At 39.0% G+C, this 22231-nt stretch overlaps 1 protein-coding gene across 3 annotated transcripts in view; it reads left to right on the top strand.

The window, feature by feature from the left end:
• LOC126469533 (uncharacterized MFS-type transporter C09D4.1-like) overlaps positions 1-22231 on the top strand; it is a 185211-nt gene that overhangs the window by 81624 nt on the left and 81356 nt on the right. For all 3 annotated transcript variants that reach the window (XM_050096651.1, XM_050096653.1, XM_050096652.1), the window contains exon 4: positions 21374-21597. In XM_050096651.1, coding sequence (XP_049952608.1) covers positions 21374-21597 — 224 coding nt within the window. The remainder of the gene's footprint in view (positions 1-21373; positions 21598-22231) is intronic.

Here is a 22231-nt window from a genome sequence, read left to right on the forward strand (position 1 = left end):
AAATTTTCTTTTAATCAAACAAATAAATATTATTCAGTTAAAATTTAATATTTTAGAAAATAAATCTATTCCATTAAAATTTAAAAATTTAAAAAATTCAAAAATTCATTCAAATTCAATAACATGAACTGATTTATCTCTGCTATTTTTTACCTCAATATATAAACTTTAATCCAATAATTATCTATATCTTCATCTTTTGAAAAGGTTTAGTATAACAATGCAGAAAAGTAATTTTAAACTTATCATCTAAAAAGATAATAAAACATTCTGGCCATATTCAGTTACCAAAATTACAGATTTTGAAGTGTTGTAAATTTTACTTTTCTCAGTTGTGTTAATTTAGTGAAGCTTTCAGCAAAACCATTGCTATAACTATTAAGTTCTCTTACAAAATGTTCATTACTGTCATTCATGTTCGTCTTCTTTTACTGTATCTATATCCAAAAATTAAGATTAACATTTTTGAAATTGAAAATTTCAAAAACGTCATATAATTGTGGGTGATTTCGACGAATCCACCTATCACCATTATTAATATTAATTTGTGCTTCTTTGTTTAGAATATTAAAATTATTCTTCGTTTTTACATTAACAGGAAAGGAGTGAAACTGGTAACTCCCAATTCTGTTCATCACTTATTAAGGAAAAGATTTGATAAATACATTTTTAAAGTAACTGTTGCAGTAGCTCCATTGAAGTCAACCAACTTATCATTTTCTTCAGTTACAGTAATTAATAAATTCTGAATACTATAAATTCTGAACAGTATATTAAATTGGAATATTTGCAGGAAAATTTAATTCATAAATTTTTGGCCCTCGCAATTCAACATTTGGTTTAAATGAAGAAATAATAGTAGTTTCTCTATGAAAATAGTCATTAAGTTTAACAACTATTCAGTATGCTAGATTAAAATTTGTATCTATTAATTCAAACAATATTATTTTCGGTAAATTACTGCCAGCAGTTTATGATAGTATCTTCTTTGTTCATAAATAATTTAACATCTGTTTCAATAGTAACTCTGTTTAAACTTTTATCTTCTTTAACATGTGTATTAGGTTTTTTCGAATGAATAAATGTTTACAAGTTATTCAAACTAAATTGACCAACATAAATTTCTTTTATTTCTTCATCACAATGCAGTTTATGGAACATTTTTAAGAGTTTCTCTTATTGGAACAGTTAATCTTTTTGTAAAACCAGATGGCTTATTTACCATCCGAAAAACAGAATCCATTTATTATTAATAAAAATTAAGTAAATAGATGACAAACTGGAACCTGAAAATAAGAATTCCAGAAAATAAATTAAACAGTAAACTATTACCAAAATCTATTCAGTGTTACGATTTGTATATTTATTCTATAAGCTTAGATCAACCGAAATATCAACAATTTGTGAAAAATTGAAGATAATACTGATTAAAAACAGTAATTTATTGAAAATAGTGAAGAGATAATTCCATCAGATGACTGTGAAGATACGTCAGAAGATATATTTGACGATATCATTTGTGAAAATCAGGATATAGTTACAGAATAGTCAAACAAGATGATACAAAAATAAGTCATATTTATCATTAATTGATTCGAGATGATTTTAAATTTGAAAATTTAAAAAAACAAATGCAGAAAATGGAATGTTGATGAGTTTAGTTTTTTTAGGGTATGAATCACAAGAAAGACACACAATGGTAACTGCAGAGAAAAGATTAAACATTTTTTAAACATTGAATGTAAAAAAAATTTCCATAAACATGGAATGTAAATATTGAACATAAAAGGTGAACATTAAAATGTAAGTCATTACTGTTTTTCATCCATAATAAATGTTTATTAAATGTGAACCAAAAATTGTTTATAAAGCTAGACAAAATAGAAAAATAAAATCGTAATTACAAGAACTATTTAAAAATGGAAAAACAACCAAGATGGAATATGAAAAATTCGGAAAAGAAGACCAACCACTTATCAACACAGCTGAACAAGTAAAACAAGGAATTGAAACACTAGGTCATAGTATGTTAGAAGTGACTGAAGAAAATGGGGAAGTTGAAAAACAGCTGATTCCTTTCAATCAATGTCATTTAGAAGAACTAAGCGATATTCTTTCAATGAAATGATACAAAGTTCACAATGTAATTATACATCAGTTGAATCAGGAATAAACATTTTTTAAACAAATATAAAGAATAAATTAAATATAGGAAAATTTAAAAAAGAAAAAAGAATAATTGAATATTAAAAAATAAATATAAGTGACAGAATGGTACAATTTATCAACAATAGTGTTGATAAAGTTTTTGCATTAAAAACTATCAGTAAATTTAAATTTATTGGAAAATTACCAGTAAGATTTGAAGGTGATAACTGAATAATTGAAAAAAAATGAGGGACTAATGGCTTTATGAATGTTTCAACAAAGAAACCAATAACTGTGGAGGAAATGGTGAAAAATCATTTTCTACCGATTTATCAAATAATGTACATAAATTACCTAATTTGGAAGAATTATATTCTGATAATAATCCAAAGAAAAATAAATTCAAGTAAAGGTAATATATAAGTATTTCAGAAAAGATATTGTCGATGTTAATTATCTTAAAAATTACCAGTAAATTTATATTCAAGTTTCGATTCAAGTGAAGATGACAAAAAGGTGAAGCTTTGATCAAAAAATATTCAGAAGAATCAATTGAATATGTTTCATTGGGTGATGGAGGTCAAGAATTATCAGGAAATAAAAATTATCATAATGAAAAAGTTGAAATAACTCAAATGTTAACAAGGAAAATTAGTGATTTTCTTATTAATAATCCAAAAGGAATTTGGTATTTGGTTAGATTTTTGAAGAAATTTCCTCACACTATTGGAAATCGGAAAAATCTGGAAAAGTATTTGGTAATACATTAATTAATAAATTACCTTTCGAATTACATATACCTGGTTATAGTTACTGTTGGCTGGGAAGAAAATTATAAGAATTATTATCGAGAAGTCAATTCATTAGATGAAGTTTGTAAAAAACATGATATTTTTATAGAGATAATATAGATTTAGGAAAAAGACACAGAGCTGATAAATAACTTCAATTAATTGGAAAAGAAAGAATTCATTCTAACTATTCTTCATTTGTTGAAAAGTTTGCTGCAACTGCTATTTGATCAATAATGTATGAAAAAAGAAAATGAGGTATGGGTATTCAAACAGATGAAAACGATGGGGTTTATAAAAATTCGTTATTAGTTTTTAATGTACATACCTCTATAAATTTACTAGTGATTATACTTTACTTCCAAATGCTAAACCAAAAACAGAACCGACTACAGTTAAATTAAATAATGAACAATTGAAAAGTATACATAATTTCTTAACTGATACTCCAAAAAGAAACAGAATTAAAAAACTGACAAAAATTTATTTATTACATTAGGTATTGCTGTTGTAAATAATTGTTGAATGTTTAATGAATAATTAATATTCATTAACAATTGGTTAAGTATCTGGGAAAAAATAACCTATGCTATAACATCAAAAGAAACAAAATTTTAACAAATTTATTTATGGTCATTTGTGTTTATTCGTCTTAAATCTATTATCAGATGATCATAAATTTCAAGATATTTTAAATACAATAAACAGACATTTTTGGAAATTAGGTAACTCTTAAGGACAATGGAGATTTATAAAAACTCATAGATTTTCAATCATTTCAACTGAAAATTAATGAGGTATTACCTGATCTTAATAAAAGTATAAAAATATTGGAACAAAAAATCAAAAAACAAGAAATTACAAAAGAATAAACTTCAAAATTTGAAGATTTTCAATCGGAAATTAAAAATATGATTGTGAAATTCAGCCATCAATAAATCCAAAAATTAAGAAAAACTGAAACAGACCATAGAGTCCTTAGAAACATAAGTCAGAGATATTCGGTCACTAGAACCGAAAATAAAGGAAGAAGAGATTCAGAATTGAAAAAAATAAAAAATCATTGCTGTCATTAGAAACGAAATTTAAAGATATCCAAAATTTTCAATCATAAGTAGACCCAAAAAATGAAAATTTGATTAAACAGTTTCAAAAAGAATTAAGCAGGATTTTTAATTCAAGTAAAGGTTACATTAGTTTTCGTGGTAGAAGTAAATGTAAAAGTTACAATCGGTAAAACAAATGTTTTTAATAAACAGTATTAAGAAAAAGAATTTAAAAAAATTAGTTTCAAAACCTGAATGCACAAGTATTTTGACACAATAGAATAATTACATTAACTGTTGGAAATTTAAAAAATTTACAGGAATAATAATTGTCATAGACTAACAACTACAAATGAAAAACAAAGATTTAAAAAACCTTTGTTCAATTTGCAAAACAAAAAAGAGGAACCATGTAGACTGGCAATTGTCATTAACACATGCACCAAGGTGAGCCCTTACGTATACTGTGAATTTAAGAATATAGCACAAGTCTTCTTTATTTGTCTGATGTGTTCCGACACCCACTCTTCTTGCTCCCCTTCCTGTACACATAAAATTAGCAAGAACATCATCCTGCTATAAACACTGACAGAGGTAAGCCTCCTGCCAGGTTTGAACGATGGGTTCTGTATGTATGTAAATCCAAATGTGCCCTGGTTTAAGAAAAATGCCCTCTTATATACAAAATGACGATAAATGAAGGAAATTTAGTAAGGCAATTTGACTGAAGAATTAGCAGAAAATAAAATCGACAAAGAGCACTTAATTTTTGTTGCACAACAATTATTTACATCTGTGCTGGCATAAGCTGGCGCCAGCACACCATGCAGCAAAGATGTTGCAAGAAGATCGAGAGAGGCCAGAGACAAACTCACAAGAAATACGCTGCCAGCAACCTCTCGACAGCCAGTATTTAGATCGCCGCCGCAGACCGCACCCCAGTCAGTTCGAGTCTGTCTTCCAGTAAATCATCAGGACGTCAATTGCAGCCCAGGCACTTGCAGTCGCAGACAGTCACAGTTACCTCTGCCTCTAGCACAGAGACAGGCAGCATATAGCAACCACAGTAGTGTACAGAACTGATCTGTATTTCACCAGCAGTGAGGCTGTCGTGACGTATTACGGAGAGTTTGTACTTAACACCTGGACTATCTTAGCTAATTTTTATTCTAGTGAATAAAGAACCCAGTTGATACATGTGTGCAGTTGTGTTATAGAAAGCGGCTAACAGCCACCAAACAACATCCTCTCCTTGCTTCCCACAGTACAGCTCTACAGTGACAACAAGACGACATAAAAATATTGCCATAAGAAAATGAAAATTGAGTTCATGAATGGCAAGTGATAAAAACTGAGCATCATGGTGAAGGTTTTCTGACTTTGAGTTCTTCAGCTAGTATCACACTTTTTTTATTGAATATGTTGTTTCATATTTATAATTTTTTCATCATTATTTTATTCAATTTCAGTTACAGTTTGTATACTGGGCTATTTATAGAGTTAACCTCTAGGCTTTTCAGTCTATGTTCTTTGTGTATTTTTGGCTGTGTTCTTAAATGTGGTGCTTTTGGGTTCATGCATGTGAGATATTTCTTATTTGTTTCTGTCAACTCGAGACATGCACTCTTTGGTTGTTCCTTTGTTTTACTCTGAAATTGTTTCCTTGGGTCTTTTTAATGTGGTGAATATTATTAGCGTCAAAGAATTAATGGTTTTGTTTATATAATCCTTTTCTTTCATCTCAACTAATGTATTGCCTTTGTCTGACTTCATAACTATGGATTGGTTGCTTTTCAGTATATTTTTTTGTGGATTTTAAGGTTTTTGTATCATTTAATGATTATTTAGATCTTAAGTTATCTTCCTTCATTTCTTTGTCAAGAAGCTTTATTACTTTTTAGCCTACTGATGCTTTTGTATTTGAATTGAACTTTATACCACCTGCTGTTTTTTAGTTGCAACTATGATCTGTTTCAGAGCATGCTTGTTGAGGTTCGATTTTATGTTGTATTTTAGACCTTCTTGAAGTGCAATATTTTCTCTTTGGTGAAATTTAAGGTCTGTGTTGTTCACAACTCTGCTATAGAATGTGTATATGTTTTCCTCCATAATTGTAAGGTTAGATTTGTTATTTTGTTTTGATGTCAAGGACTACAGTTTCTTGTCATGTGTATTGGAAATGGTCAGGTACATTGCCAACTATCGCTTACAAGAGCCTACATATTCTGCAGCAATTGGTGGGTTCTATGGTGTTTGCTGCGTCTGTCTACACGCTGAGTGTCTGTTTAGTTATTCTTTCTCCTTGTGTAATTGCTTTATTTAGGTTTTCAGCCATAGTTTTTTAGGTTTAGGCTTTATAAGGTTTGCTATGCTGCTGCTGCTTCGATTTATTTTCACTTATTTTCACATGCAATTATTGTTCTTCAAATGTAAATGTAAGGATCAATCAAGTGGGTTATCTTCTCTTTGATTATAGGTGACTTCTCTGCTGTGGTTTAAACAACTAACATGTAACTTACACATATTAATTGTTACATACTGGTAGGATGTGCGTAAGTCTGGTGATGGGAGTTACATAATACAATACTCCATATATAGTCATATAGTCATATATGAGACACCTATCCACCATACGCCATTCTAAGCAGAGCCATTAAAGTTTTAAGCTGTAACGAAAGATAACAGTGACAACAGGGGCAAGAAAGTGACTTTAGTCATATTGAAACTACCTCAGGACATCATTTGGTACATTTAAGATAGAATGTCTGGATATATCGCTGTATGTACTGCGGTGCAGAAGGTTCCTACAGAGTTCATGTTTACCTCCTATGTCTGATACTCAATAATAGTCTTTATTTGTTGAATTTTGCTCTGAACAGCATTTCCTTACTTAAATTATAATGCAATTATTCAGTATCTTTCGAGGTTTTAAGTAACATGCTGGAGTTGTGAAGTTACACATTGAAGTGTTAGTTTACTTGGTTTCCCATTTTGATGAGTTAATTTTCACGTATTCCATACATTCCACTCACAATAAACGTCGTGATTTGGAGTGTGTCATTAAAAATGAAAACTTTCCTGGCATGTTGGTGCTTTCACGTTCAGCATGCTAATCGCTTTTCATTTTCTCTCTTTTATTAATTTCGAGCTTCTAATCCGTTAGTAGTTTCAGAGGACACTTCTGAGAACATTTTCCGGCAGTGATTAAGCGAATGTGAGGGACTGAACTTGAATCCTTACTTTGACATCTGTTAGCTAAGGGCAAGCAGGAATTTCAACATTCAGCAGTGGTGGCTTAGGAAATGAACTTATTATTGACTTATATAAGAAACTGTTACAACATTTGCCTAGTGTGATTTAGAGGAACCATAGAAAACCCAAATAAGGATGACTAGAAGTGGATTTGAAGATCTTTGCTCTCCATCAAATCACAGTTTCTTAACAAGTGTGCATCTCGTCTTATCGAAGAAATAGCAGGAAAACACATATCTACAGTGACTAAACACAGAGAAAATTTTAATTAATGACAATGAGACTATGTCTGGATGCAACTGAATAAATGTAATTCTTGTTTATTGATGATTTTCCATATGGGTTTCGCCTCAAATTACAGTAGTGTAGCATCATCAGTGACCTGAAAACCAACAGCCACGGATAAAATATCATACTCCACATCCAATCATTCCCAGAAGCAAACACATGCTGCACTGAGACACATCTTATACACAGTATTCCACTTAGCATGAGAAATCAAGAGAAAAAATATACCAACAATAAAATAGATAGCAATGGGCAATAGGTATGACAGCACAAACTAATATGCAAAATAAAAACGACACAGATATAAATCAACAGATCACACACAATGACAACACATCCACATGACGATTACGCAACAAAAAATAAATGGATATTGTAAGCAATGACATGCATACATAATTTGATATATAGATTTTTTAAATTCTAAGGACATAAGGCCTTATTGCACGTATTCTAAAGAAATACGTCTCTGTGAAGCATACAAAACAATAAACATCGTCCAAGCAAATTTATACAGCTCAACACGCAACAGAGACAAAGCGAAGCAGAGAGACATGTATCAGCTTGAATGCCAAAGCTGCAATGCTGTGTATGTAAGAATACCTAGCGGAATTTTTTGCACAAGTTGTAAGGAACAAATTAAACGTTGGAAGTATTACAGCAATTATCACTGATGGTACAATGTCTTTGTTTATACAGTGTCTGTGTCCTCACAGTGCAGTGTCCTTCATGCGTGCATGCATGCATTTATGTCTGAAGCTGAGGTCCGAGCTGTGCAACCCTCTTCCATGGATCAAACAAACCTGTGAACATTAGTGCTGATCTTCTCTGTATACAGTGAATATCCCCTGTTAGTTCTATTTGCTATGCTCCCTCACATTTGAGCAACATTCTATAATGGATCACATGAGTGTTTTGTGAGCAGTTTAGTTTTGCAGGCTGATTACATCCCCGTAGTATTCTACCAACGAACCGAAGTCTGGTACCTGCTATACTTAAGACGTGAGGGACACTAAAATGGGAAAATACAGACACTGTACAAACACGGACATTGTAACCATCAATGATATATCCATGCCTAGAGGCGCAAAAATGACGGTAAAATATCTTTCTCGCCCCGTGCGGGAGTCACGAAATGTACGAGCTTAAGGTTTGTGGACTCCGTGACATATTGAAGATTGGTTCGGTCCTCGAAGCGTGACAAAGTGGTTAGGTCTTTCAGTGCTCTGTCAGACTCCTCACGCAGTATCATATCTCCCATTTTATCTTCATCTACGTCCTCTTCCATTTCCATAATATTGCCTTCAACTACATCGCCCTTGTATAGATTCTCTACATATTCCTTCCACCTTTCCGCTTTCCCTTCTTTGCTTAGGACTGGTTTCCCATCAGAGCTCTTGATATTCATACAGTTGGTTCTCTTTTCTCCAAAGGTCTCTTTAATTTTCCTGTAGGCAGCATCTATCTTACCCATAGTGATATATGCTTCTACATCCTCACATTTGTCCTCTAGCCATTCCTGCTTAGCAATTTTTGCACTTCCTGTCAATCTCATTTTTTAGTCGTTTCTATCCTCAAGTGTTTCTACTAACCCTCTTCTGTTTACCTACTTGATCCTCTGCTGTCTTCACTATTTCATATCTGAAAGCTACCCATTCTTCTTCTACTGTATTTCTTTTCCCTGTTCATGTCAGTCGTTCCCTAATACTCCGTCTGAAACTCTCTACAACCTCTGGTATGTTCAGTTTATCCAGATCCCATCTCCATAAATTCCTACCTTTTTATAGTTTCTTCAGTTTTAATCTACAATTCATAACCAATAAATTGTGGTCAGAGTCCACATCTGCCCCTGGAAATGTCTTACAGTTTGAAACCTGGTTCCTAAATCTTTTTCTTACTATTATATAATCAGTTTGAAACCTTCTGGGGTCTTCAGGTCTCTTCCACGTATACAACCTTCTTTCATGATTCTGATACCAGGTGTTAGCTATGATTAAAATATGCTCTGTGCAAAATTCTACCAGGCGACTTCCTTTTCCATTCTTTTCCCTCAGTCCATATTCACCTACTATTTTTCCTTCTCTCCCTTTTCATACTACCGAAGTCCATCCCCCATGGATATTAAATTTTCGCCTCCCTTAACTACCCGAATAATTTCTTTTATCTCATCATACATTTCTCCAATCTCTTCCTCATCTACGGAACTAGTTGGCAGATAAACTTGTACTACTCTGGTGGGGGTGGGCTTCGTGTCTGTCTTGGCTACAATGATGCGTTCACTGTGCTGTTTGTTGTAGCTTCCCGGTGTTCCTATTTTTTATTCATTATTAAATCTACTCCTGCATTACCCGTATTTGATTTTGTATTTATAATCCTATATTTACCTGACCAGAAGTCCTGTTCCCTCTGCCACCGAACTTTTTAAATCTTGTAACCTACCGGCCCGATTAAGAGATCTGACATTCCACGCTCCGATCCGTAGAACGCCAGTTTTGTTTCTCCTGATAACGACGTTCTCTCCATATAGAATAAGACAATGATATTATGAGAACATACAGTATAATCATATCAGACACCTCATTTTGAGAGAATTGTTATACCCTAAAAGCCATGCTAGTAGCTAATAAATGGCCAAAAACACGTAAACAACTACTGAGTACTAAACCTCTCTGAAAACATGAAATAGGTATAACGCTGACTCCTCTCTATCTCTCTCTCTCTCTAAAAATGGTTCAAATGGCTCTGAGCACTATGGGACTTAACATCTGAGGTCATCAGTCCCCTAGAACTTTGAACTACTTAAACCTAACTAACCTAAGGACATCACACACATCCATGCCCGAGGCAGGATTCGAACCTGCGACCGTAGCGGTCGCGCGGTTCCAAACTGAAGCACCGGCTTCCTCTCTCTCTCTCTCTTCCTCTAAATACATACTCGTGTTAACAACACTACAGAAAACTGAACGCAATAACGTACTGCAAAAGTGTGTGTGTGCAGTTTGCGCGCTGTCCTGTGAGGTGTTGGTGGCGTTGCAGGCCAAAAAACAGCCTCACTAGCAGAGAAGTGAGGAGACGTATAGTGAGACATTATCGCAAACCGTAAATTATAAATCACAAGAAAATGCCGTGCCATATCTCCTTGTTACTAATGAGTACAATGCAAAATATGTGAATTAGAATTGCGGCATGTAAGAAAAACAAGGGTGTTTGTATTTCAGGTTGCTTAATGTGCTTCAATAAAATGAGGCGAAATGAGTATGTCAAAACAAATGGATCAAAAATTAATTACTGTAACATTATTAGCAACTGGGATAGACAGGCCAACAACATTAAAGATTTTAACACAGAACAAAGTTTAGCCGACTCATAGGCAAATCGTGGACCGGCCCTCAAGATTTCCTCCCTTAAGCTAACTGACATGGCATCTGATCACAGAGACGAAAATACTTGCCATATAATCGTCAGCACGTCTCATCACTGGCAAGAGAACAGCTGATAAAAAAGGGTTAGGGATTATTTAGAGCACTAAATTTGAATTACGCACCGAGAAAACTAACAGCAGGTGAAGCTCGCGCAACAGATCCTTCTGCGACCAGACGCAATTTGTCTTTGGTTTACTTTAATGAGAAAGCCCCTTTACGCATTCCAAACTGCATGCTCTTGTCAAAAGACATAGTACACAGATTTGCAGATGAGATGCCCCTGGATTCACAAAAATTCACAGTTACGAAAGAGCGACATCTACACCTACATCTACATCCATAGTCTCCAAACCACTGTGCAGTGCGTAGCAGACGTTACTTCCCATTTTACATTTTACCCGTTTTATGGGCTTCTTCCCATCCCATTCACGTACGGAGTGCGGGAAGAATGACTGTTTAAATTCCTCTGTGTGTGCTGTAATTAATCAAATCTTGTCCTCATGATCCCCACGGGAACGGTACGGAGGTAGAGTATTTCTAGAGTCCTTATTTAAAGTTGTTTCTTGAAACTGTTTACAGGGTGAGGAGCTTAAATCCCGACAAATGAAACGTTTTTTTTAAGTAAATGGAGTAAAACAAAATACAAATGAAAAGGAAAATCCTCTTACCTGTAAGTACTGGTATCTTTTAAAACATTACTCGACGTAACCCCCCCTCAGACGCAATGACTGCCTCCAGTCTTGTCCTGAAGCGATCGCACGCACTCTTTGAAACAGCACTGTCCATATTCGGGAATGCTGCTTCGATAGCGGTGCGTAGAGATGCGACATTAGGGTAACCCGTCTTATTGGCAACTCTCCCAAGTACGCTCCAAACATAATAATTGAGGGGAATCACATCCTGGCTATTTGGGGGCCAGAACGCCTTTGACCAGAACATGTCAACGTTATCTGAGAGCCAGTTTTGGAGTAAATGGTTCTTGTAAGTCGGTGCACCGTTCTGTTAACAGACATATAGTCTCCCCGAGGCCACAGCTATCATCCGCGGTTTCACGACATTCGTCCGAACTTGCAGATAAACTTCTTTCGTGACAGTCTTTCCCTTTTCAAAGAAATGTGACGGCATGATATCACCCTCACTGGACACAACACCTATAACGTGAACCCCAGACGTCTCCGAAGCATTATACTTGAGCACAATATCGTAAACAGTTGATCTCGGGTACCCGAAGAATCGTAATACTTGAATGGGCCGGCCGAGGTGGCCGTGCGGTTCTAGGCGCTTCAGTCCGGAACCGCGGAGCTGCTACGGTCGCAGGTTCGAATCTTGCCTCGGGCATGGATGTATGTGATGTCCTTAGGTTAGTTAGGTTTAATTTGTTCTAAGTTCTAGGTGACTGATGACCTGAGATGTTAAGTCCCATAGTGCTCAGAGCCATTTGAACCACTTTTTACTTCAATTGGCGGACGCCCAGCACGAAGACTTTCGATAATCGCGGATTTTGGTTGGACTTCACACTTGTCCGTAACATCTCTGCCATTCTGAGTTTATGACAGTTTACTAGGTGCCTATAGCTTTCAAGAACGCCAATCGCTACGATATGGCGGGAAATTCAAATTGAATTTTGTCCGGATTTAAGCGCTGCACCCACTAAGTGGGCTTTCTCGGAATATTTTGTATCTACCTTCATGTGTCTGACAGTTCAGTTTCTGCAGCTTATGTATGATTCTCTTCCACGCGTCAAACAAACCTGTGAACATTCGTGTTGCCCTTCTCTGTATACACTCAGTACCTCTGTTAGTTTTATTTGGTACGGGTCCCACACACTTGAGCAATATTCTATGATGAGTCGCACAAGTGTTTTGTGATCAATTTCTTTTGCAGAAAGATTGCATTTCCGAAGTATTCTATCAAAGAACCGAAGTCTACCACCCACTTTACTTACGACTAAGTTTATATGATGATTGCGTTTCATATCTCTACAAAGTGTTACATCTGGGTATTCGTAAGAATTGACAGATTCCATCTGTGCTTTTCTAATACGGTAGTGATAGGCTACTATGTTTTTCGTTTTGTGAAGTGCACAGTTGTACATTTCTGTAGATTTAAAGGAAGTTGCCAATTTTTTTACCGCTTTGATGTCTTATCAAGGTCCGATAGAGCATTTGCCCAGCTTTATGCAGTGTTTCATTATAGATAACTGAAAATTTTTTTAAAGTATGAGGTTACTATTAACATTGTTTGCTAGGTCATTAATATACAAATGAACAGAAACGGTATCAACACACTCTCCTGGGCCACTACTACTTCTGCATATGTAGATGATTCTACATCCAAGATAACATGCTGCGTCCTCCCTACCAAGAAATCCTGAATATAATAAGTCAAATGCTTTTCGGAAAACGAGTAATACTACACCTACCTGATTGTCTGAATCCGTGGCTTTCAGGATGTCATATGAGAAAAGTGTGAGTTGGGTTTCATAGCATCGATGTTTATAGAATCCATTCTGTTGGCATCTGTTCAAGATACCTCATTACATATGATCTGAGAATATATTCTAAGACTCTAGAACAAATGGATGTCAAGGATACTGGATGTAGTTCTGTGGTTCACTACTGCTACCTTTTGCAGACGTGTGTGAGCTGTGCTTTTTTCCAACTGTTGTTTTCTTTTTTCGAGGGGCTTATGGGTAACAGAGAGGGTAATTCAATTGAAAGTTCGATACAGAATCTGACAGAAACTCCCAGTCCAACGTTTTTAAAATTTCTTACTATCTTAACGAATGAATTAAGGATTACCTCTCGGTTTCCCTACTTAGACTGTACTTTATCAAATTATGGTAGCTAATTGTCTCTCCTGATGTAACTTCCGAGTGTTGAGGTGCTTGTAGAGGTAACATCTAAGTTAGAGCTTGCTCTAGCACTGTTTGGTAAGTAGATGGATGTCCTGACGAACTAAGCATATACAATGGCAGCTTCAGACTCGCCTCTTCATATTCATGACTTCCATTACGTGATGTTCCACTGTGCCACGGGATACACTGAGCATCTGCATCAACACTATACGTAACAAACTTACCATAAAGCGCCTGACGGATGTGTTTTAATTTTTGATAGGTACTGATACTACCCCACGGTGCTGAAAGTGCATACTGTCCATAAACCAACTAGTATCAACAGGGACAGCGTTTATAACTATTGCATATTCATCATGTAACTGAGTGAGTTTCGTTACTTTATACCTACTGTTGGGAACTACTTCTGCCGCCATTTGGCATCTGCTTTCCGTTATTACATAAGCTGCTTCGGCATTTTAGGAATTATGCTTTGTACTTTGTGCAGATAACGTAATCTCTCTTTCTTCTAATACCTTTCGTAACTCATGTAGCACCGTCACATTGCGTATTTCATTCAGTTATGCTGTTCGTAATGTTTGTATGATGGGGAATAGGTGTTAAAGGGATCCAAAAGCGACTGAGGACTCAAGAATTGGCATTCGTCTTAATTCTGAAATAGAGTCTAGTGTCCTAAATCTTAACCACTGCGTCATCTTGCTTAGCTGACCATTCAGAAAAAAAAAAACCTGTTTGTGTATAACCCGAGAAAAGTCGAAATTTCATCTTCTCTCTGACCTGTCAACGTTAGCAGTATTCCTTCGCGGACATTCGAGGGCTGGAGCCCCTCTTTCTCTCGGGAATAAGAAGTGCCTGGGCTGCTCTCAGGGTTTAATTTCCGATAGGGAACAGTTTCAAATATTCGCTGCCAGGCCTCGCTACGTGTCATCACCTTCACCGTCAGCGCTTGTTACCCATTCACTTTCGCTGCCTGTGATCATCTTCGCATCGTCATCTCGCCCACGTCACTGATCGTCGCCAGCGCGCATCTTCACTGCCAGTCTTCGCCTCCGTCAGCGTAACCGCAGTTTCATCGCGTGTTTGTCATCGTCGCCACCTCCATCTGTTGATCGCCGCCATCGCATTACCCCTGACATAGCTGCTTCCATCCTTGTCACATCGGAGACATTCTCATCGTGCACAACTTCACCACAACTCGTCGTCGCCTTCCTAGCGCCGCTTCGGAGTCCGCTCATTACAATCAGCGCCATTCATCATTCTCCTCCATCATGGACCACCCAAGTAGACTTCTCCATCTCCTGTTCCCAATGTCACCACATGGAGCACGTCCTCTACCTCACCCCCCTACATCAATCCGCCATTACTTACGCTACCCCAACACAAAGTCCATACATTTATCCTTAATGAAACATTCCTCCAACCCTATCACACCATCCAAACCTCTCCCTATGTCCTCCAGTGCACAGATAACCCCCTTCTCCTGGCCAGACGCACAGTTGCTGTTGAATACAAAAAGAACATCCCTGTTCTGCCACAACCGTTATACAATGCTACAACCTACCACTTTATCCTTATCCTCCTTTTCCAATCCCTAACCATCAACTGTGCCACCATCTACATCTGACCTAATCACCCCATCCCCAATGACTTCTTCACCCACATAGACTGTAGTTTTTCCACCTATGTTATTGCCACAGACCTCAACATCCATAGTCGGTCCTCTGCAGAATTTCAGCAGTGGCGACAGTTTACCACCTCCCTGCATGGTAAAATTATTGTCCTCCCATATCACACCTGTCCTGGAAGCAACACCACCCCTGATGTCATCCTAGTGTCTCTCAACCTCCTGGGACACATCAGTGCAGTAGTCCTCGATTCTATAGGAAGTGATCACCAACCTGTATTCCTCACCATCTCCTACTCCCTACTTCATCCCTGTGCAACCCATCCCAACTCCATCCAAAACTACTCCTGGGCCAACTGGAATGCCTACTGGGAATCTATAGAGGCCCAGACTGGTAGCCATCCTCTGCCCTTCCAACAACCTGATGATATCTGTCAGTCCAGATTCTTCCTGCAGCAGACCTTGTCAGATGCCATATCCACCTACATTCCTACCAAGACCATATTCCTCTCCACCCTAACCTCCTCGCCACAAACCCTACAACTCTTCCAACAATCCCGTCGCATGTACTGCCCCTTCTTGCATACTCGTGATCAGGCTACACTCACACGCCACTGGCAAAAAACAGAGACAAATCAGGAATTTACTGACACACACACACACACACACGCACGCACACAAACACACCTGGACTGGCGCCAGACGTGTACTACACTCAATTCTACAATCCCCATTAACTCTTCTGAGCACTGGAAAGCTTTCCATCATGTCACTAGCAATAACCCCTTACCTTACTACGTACTTCTCCATGATAACCATCCTTTACCTGACAACCAAAGTTAACCATTTTGCATCCTATTTGTATGGTATTTTCACCATCCCTGATCACCAACATTTTGATTACTCATTTTCCCCTACCACCCATGAACGTACAAAACCGCTGTTCCACCCCTGGCTCCCAGATTCCAGTACATGGACAACGTATCACTAACAGAATTAAATACGCCAGCTGCAGCAAGGAGTATAACACAAGTACTCCACAAAAAATGCAATGCTTCCTCAGTCACGACTGCATTACTTATCGACACCTCAAAGAATGCTCCCTCTTCTTTGTCATCACCCTTGCAACCCTTTATACCACTATCCTTTCCACAGCTTATTATCCTCAACAATGGAAAACTCCAAAATACTGCTTCTCCTCACCCCCCCCCCCCCAAACCTCCTACAGATACCATCTCCTACCGCCCGATCTGTCTCACCTCATTGTTTAGCAAGGTTTTCAAATCCATCTTCACCTGATGCATCCAGCAACACTTGAACAAACACCACCTCCTTCCTATTAACCAGTGTGGCTTCCATCCCAATGTCACCTCTGATGACCACGTCCTTCACCTCAGCCATCTCCCCTCCCATCAACTCGACTACCATAAATCCACTATTTTTGTCACCCTCATCCTCGAAAAGGCCTACGACTGCGTATGGTATTCTGGTCTCCTATTCAAACTACAGATATAAGCACTTCCAATTAAGTATGTCGGCCGTATTGCATCCTTCCTTTCTAGTCGCTCCTTCTTTTGTCACTATTAAAATTACCAATTCCCATACCTTCCATTCCACTGCAGGTGTGCCCCAAGGCTCTGACCTCCCTCCTCTCCTTCATCTCCTCTACACTGCTGATATGCCCAAACCACGTCCGCCGGTCCACCTCCTTCAGTATTCTGATGACACCATTTTCTCGCCCTCTACCCTACACTCCAGAAATCCCAACGATTGCTCCAAACCCATCTGTCAGTTTACCTCCTGGTTTAACTAATGACTCCTCAAGAACTACCCCTCCAAAACCCAGGCAACTATTATAGGTTGCAGTACATCCATTACTTCTACCTTATCATTTATAACTGTCTTATCCAGTTAACTAACACACTAAAATATCTTGTACTAACCTTTGATCAGCAACTAATGTGGAAACCTCACCTGCCAACCATCCAACAAAAAGACCACAATAGACTAAAACTACTAACAGGCTGAACTTGAGAATTACACTGCTCCACTATTTTCCACACCTACACAGCCCTGAACTGGCCTACCCCTGCTATGCAAATGTTACATGGATCTCTGTCCCACCAAAGTTCGGTAAGTCCCTCTGAATCCTCAAACGCCACACATTCTGTCTTCCTTTACACACCTGTTTATCTTTCCCCATCTGGATCCTTTACCATCTCATCAAATTTCCACCCTTCCTCACTCACATTGAACACTTCTGCATCTCCTATGCTGTCTGCAAATAAGATTCCAATCACACCATTGGCTCCTCTCTGATCACCAACCCTTGTATGCTGCTGCGCCTTCAAAAATACATCCTTCCATCACTACACCTCCATACACTCCATATCCTATCCGAAAGCAAATTCAACCAACTCCCTCTCCCAGACAATGAGATCCGCCCTGATATTTATCCCTCCTACCAATTTCAACTCTTCCCCACCTATCCCACTCTACTCCAGGGCTCCTCTCTCCTTTCCCTCTCCATTCATCCCGATCCATTTCCTCCCGCAATCATTGCCCTACCCATACGACACTCTCCTCCTCACCATCTGTCGTCCCCACAGACTGTATTTCCCACTATCCACCTCAGCTCCTACCTCTCATCTCCATAGTTTTTCATATTCGACAGAACCCTAAACCCCAGGGAACATACTATTTCCTCTGGCAATATCTGTAACCCTACTGCAGGTCCTACAGTTTTTATGTGAAAGTGCAGTGGTTCGGTGTTTTTATCAGAATTTCACCTTCCTGCGATGTGTTTTCAAAATGTATATACTCGTATTTCTATTTTTTTAACTGTCTGTCTTTGAGTTTTAATTTGAAATAGAGAAAAACCCAAGATTTTTTTAAATATTCTCTTTGTAAAATTTTCTAATGTGTTTGGCTGAAGAGCGGAGAATTGTAGTGCTGACTGATAGCCCGGCCACAGCCCAACGCCCCGCCCCTGCCCATATGGGACAAGGGCAATGAAATAACAATAAAGGAAAAAAAAAAGATTCCTTCACGTACAGGGTGCACCACAACATCATGATTACCATCACAAAAAAATTGGTTCCTTAACTTGTCTATGCTACTACTACTTTCACGCTAGATCAGTGTGTCACAAGAAGCTTCAACTTTTGTAGTCCTCTCTTCCTCAGATGCGTGTAATGTTACGGTATATTGATAATTTTTATTTTATTGACCGTCTGACTACAACTGAATGAAACACAATTTTCGTGCCATACGCGTTTCGCCTTTATTTTCTGCAAGGCATCTTCCGTGGCGTGGAATATGAACATATTTTTGCTATTTAGTTTACGTTTTGGTCAATGTACCTATAAGTTATAAACAGTTCTGGTGATTGGTGTTTGCTATTATGTGGTACTATTTTTGAACTGTACTGATAGGTTGCGTGGACGATTTACTACATATTACGCTCCTGTCCGCCCCGATAGCTGAATGGTCAGCATGACGGACTGCCCTCCTAAGGGGCCCGGGTTCGATTCCCGGGGATTTTCTTCGCTCAGGGACTGGGTGTTGTGTTGTCTTCATCATCGAAATTCCCCATCCGGCGCGCAGGTCGCACAATGTGGCGTCGAATGTAATAAAACCTGCCCCAAGGCGGTCGGACCTGACCCATAAGGGGGCTCCCGGCCAATGACCCCAAACGCTCATTTCCATTTTTACTGTTCCATTTATGGCGTTGTTCCTCTTCTTATATATGCCGATTTGCGGTTTTTCCCACATTTCATAGCACTAGGAACTGAACACTCGTTTTGATGCAATGCTTTGGTGTGTGTTGCCGACTGTCTGTGATCTGTTTGTGTATGCATTTGTGTGTGTGTGTGTGTGTGTGTGTGTGTGTGTGTGTGTGTCCAGAATGCGAAGGGAGGGGAGAGATTTTTTCCCCCCTCACTGTGTGAGAGGGACGATTTTTATCTTATCATTTCTTTTATTCAGTGTAGTAGGGAGCCTATGCTGATGTGTGTTTGTTCATTTATCACATGTTTATTTTCAGCGATGACTTTGTGAATGTGGAAGTTTTCTTGCATTTGTATGTTTGCATGGCTGCTTATTCTCATTATTTTCATAATTGGTTCAAATGGCTCTGAGCACTATGGGACTTAACATCTGAGGTCATCAGTCCCCTAGAACTTAGAACCACTTAAACCTGACTAACCTAAGGACATCACACACAGCCATGCCCAAGGCAGGATTCGAATCTGCGACCGTAGCAGCAGCGCGGTTCCGGACTGACGCACCTAGAACCGCTCAGCCGCAACGGCCGGCCATGATTTTCATTTCTTGTTCCATATTTGTAGGATGGTGGTTATGATACTTTAAATGTTCTGCAAATACGGAATGGTTTGTTTCGTACTTCCAACACCTGATACGTTCATTAAATCCTGTTTTAAAATTCCTGCATGTCATGCCTATGTATACTGCGTTACAGCTTTGACATTGAAGTTTATATATTCCTGATTGTTGGAATTTGTACCTCTCGGTAGCTGGTTGGCTTAGGTGTGATTGGAGGGTTTGCCCAGTCTTATATGCTATTTGGAAGCCCTGTCTCTTTAGGATGTTTGCAACTCTGTGTGTTACACTACTGGCCATTAAAATTGCTACGCCAAGAAGAAATGCAGATGATAAACGGGTATTCATTGCACAAATATTTTATACTAGAACTGACATGTGATAACATTTTCACGCAATTTCGGTGCATAGATCCTGAGAAATCAGTACCCAGAACAACCACCTCTGGCCATAATAACGGCCTCGATACACCTGGGCATTGAGTCAAACAGAACCTGGATTCATCCGAAAAATGACGTTTTGCCATTCGTGCACCCAGGTTCGTCGTCGGCGCTCCTGTCTGTGATGCAGCGTCAAGGGTAACCGCAGTTATGGTCTCCGAGCTGATAGTCCATGCTGCTGCAAACGTCGTCGAACTGTTCGTGCAGATGGTTGTTGTCTTGCTAACGGCGGCCGGAGTAGCCGAGCGGTTCTAGGCGCTACAGTCTGGAACCACGCGACCGCTACGGTCACAGGTTCGAATCCTGCCTCGGGCATGGATGTGCGTGATGTCCTTAGGTTAGTGAGGTTTAAGTAGTTCTAAGTTCTAGGGGACTGATGACCTTGGAAGTTAAGTCCCATAGTGCTCAGAGCCATTTGAACCATTTGTCTTGCAAACGTCCCCATCTGTTGACCCAGGGATCGAGACGTGGCTGCACGATCCGTTACAGCCATGCGGATAAGATGCCTGTCATCTCGACATCTAGTGATACGAGGCCGTTGGGATCCAGCAAGGCGTTCCGTATTACCCTTCTGAACCCACCAATTCCATATTCTGCTAACAGTCATTGGATCTCGACCAACGTGAGCAGCAATGTCGCGATACGATAAACCGCAATCGCGATAGACCTTTATCAAAGTCGGAAACGTGATGGTACGCATTTCTCCTCCTTACACGAGGCATGACAACAACGTTTCACCAGGCAACAACTGTCAACTGGTGTTTGTGTATGAGAAATCGGTTGGAAACTTTCCTCATGTCAGCACGTTGTAGGTGTCGCCACCGACGCCAACCTTGTGTGAATGCCCTGAAAAGCTAATCATTTGTAGAGCGTCATCTTCGTGGTGTAGCAATTTTAATGGCCAGTAATGTATATGTCCGTCCAGTCCATTCTCCTTGAACGGCGATTTCATCTTTGTGTCTGTTTAGGAACTGGGATCGCCTCACACACAAACTTAAGGATACTGAAAATAAACTGACCACAAATCATTCATAACTACTGCGTAAAGTTTATTTATAAAGCATGCTATTAAATTGCTCAAGCAATCCAACCGAAATAATAGTAGCAGTGATTAATATCCGCGATTTGCAATGCGGTGCTCTGCTGAGGGAAGAGAGTGTTCAGTCTTCCAGGACAAGCCGGCGACGCCGCCGAGCGTGGCCGTGGCGGTACGCGAGATGTCGGCGTCGAAGCAGGGCGAGGCTGGCGGCGGCTCGTCGCTGGTCGTCCTGCGCCGCCTGCTGCGCTGCCCGCCCTTCCTGCTGCTCGTCGCTTCGCTCAGCCTCTGCTTCATCGTTTTCAACGCCGTGGGCACCATGCTCAACCCCCTCATCCTACTCTACTTCCCGGTACGCTCCTCGACACTTACAATATGCACTTCCACTGTGCATGCATAGTGCCTAGCTGGCTAGTGCCCGAGGTACACAAGTTCCCTAAAGAACAGATACCATTGATGACCGTACAGCTTCTCTAGAATGAAATGATAATTAAATCGAAACCCTTAGCTGCCGACAAATGTTGTTGATATACAAAATGGGGACAGCTGAAAATGTGTGCCCCGACCGGGACTCGAACCCAGTATCTCCTGCTTACATGGCAGACGCTCTATCCATTTTTTTTTAATCTCATTTTGTTCGTTTTCGTTAGTTGTATCTGCTCGGGACGGACGTCGAAAGACACCTATGTCAGTTCGTTGTTGATCCATTAACTCAGTTTTTTTTATTACAGAGGACAGCTAACCCTCTGACCAAACACGCTGAGTTACCGTGCCGGCATCCATCTGAGCCACCGAGAGGGCAGAGGACAGTGCGGCTACAGGGACTTATCCTTTGCATGCCTCCCGTGAGACCCACATTCCCAACTGTCCATAACCTACATTCGTAATGTTCCTAATAGATGTTTTCCCATTCACTCATTACTCGCGTCAGACTAAGCTGACGAGTCCTGTCGGCAGCTAAGGGTTTCGATTTAATTATCATTTCA

The sequence above is a fragment of the Schistocerca serialis genome, chromosome 3 (genome assembly GCF_023864345.2).
Source record: "Schistocerca serialis cubense isolate TAMUIC-IGC-003099 chromosome 3, iqSchSeri2.2, whole genome shotgun sequence".
NCBI lineage: Eukaryota > Metazoa > Arthropoda > Insecta > Orthoptera > Acrididae > Schistocerca > Schistocerca serialis.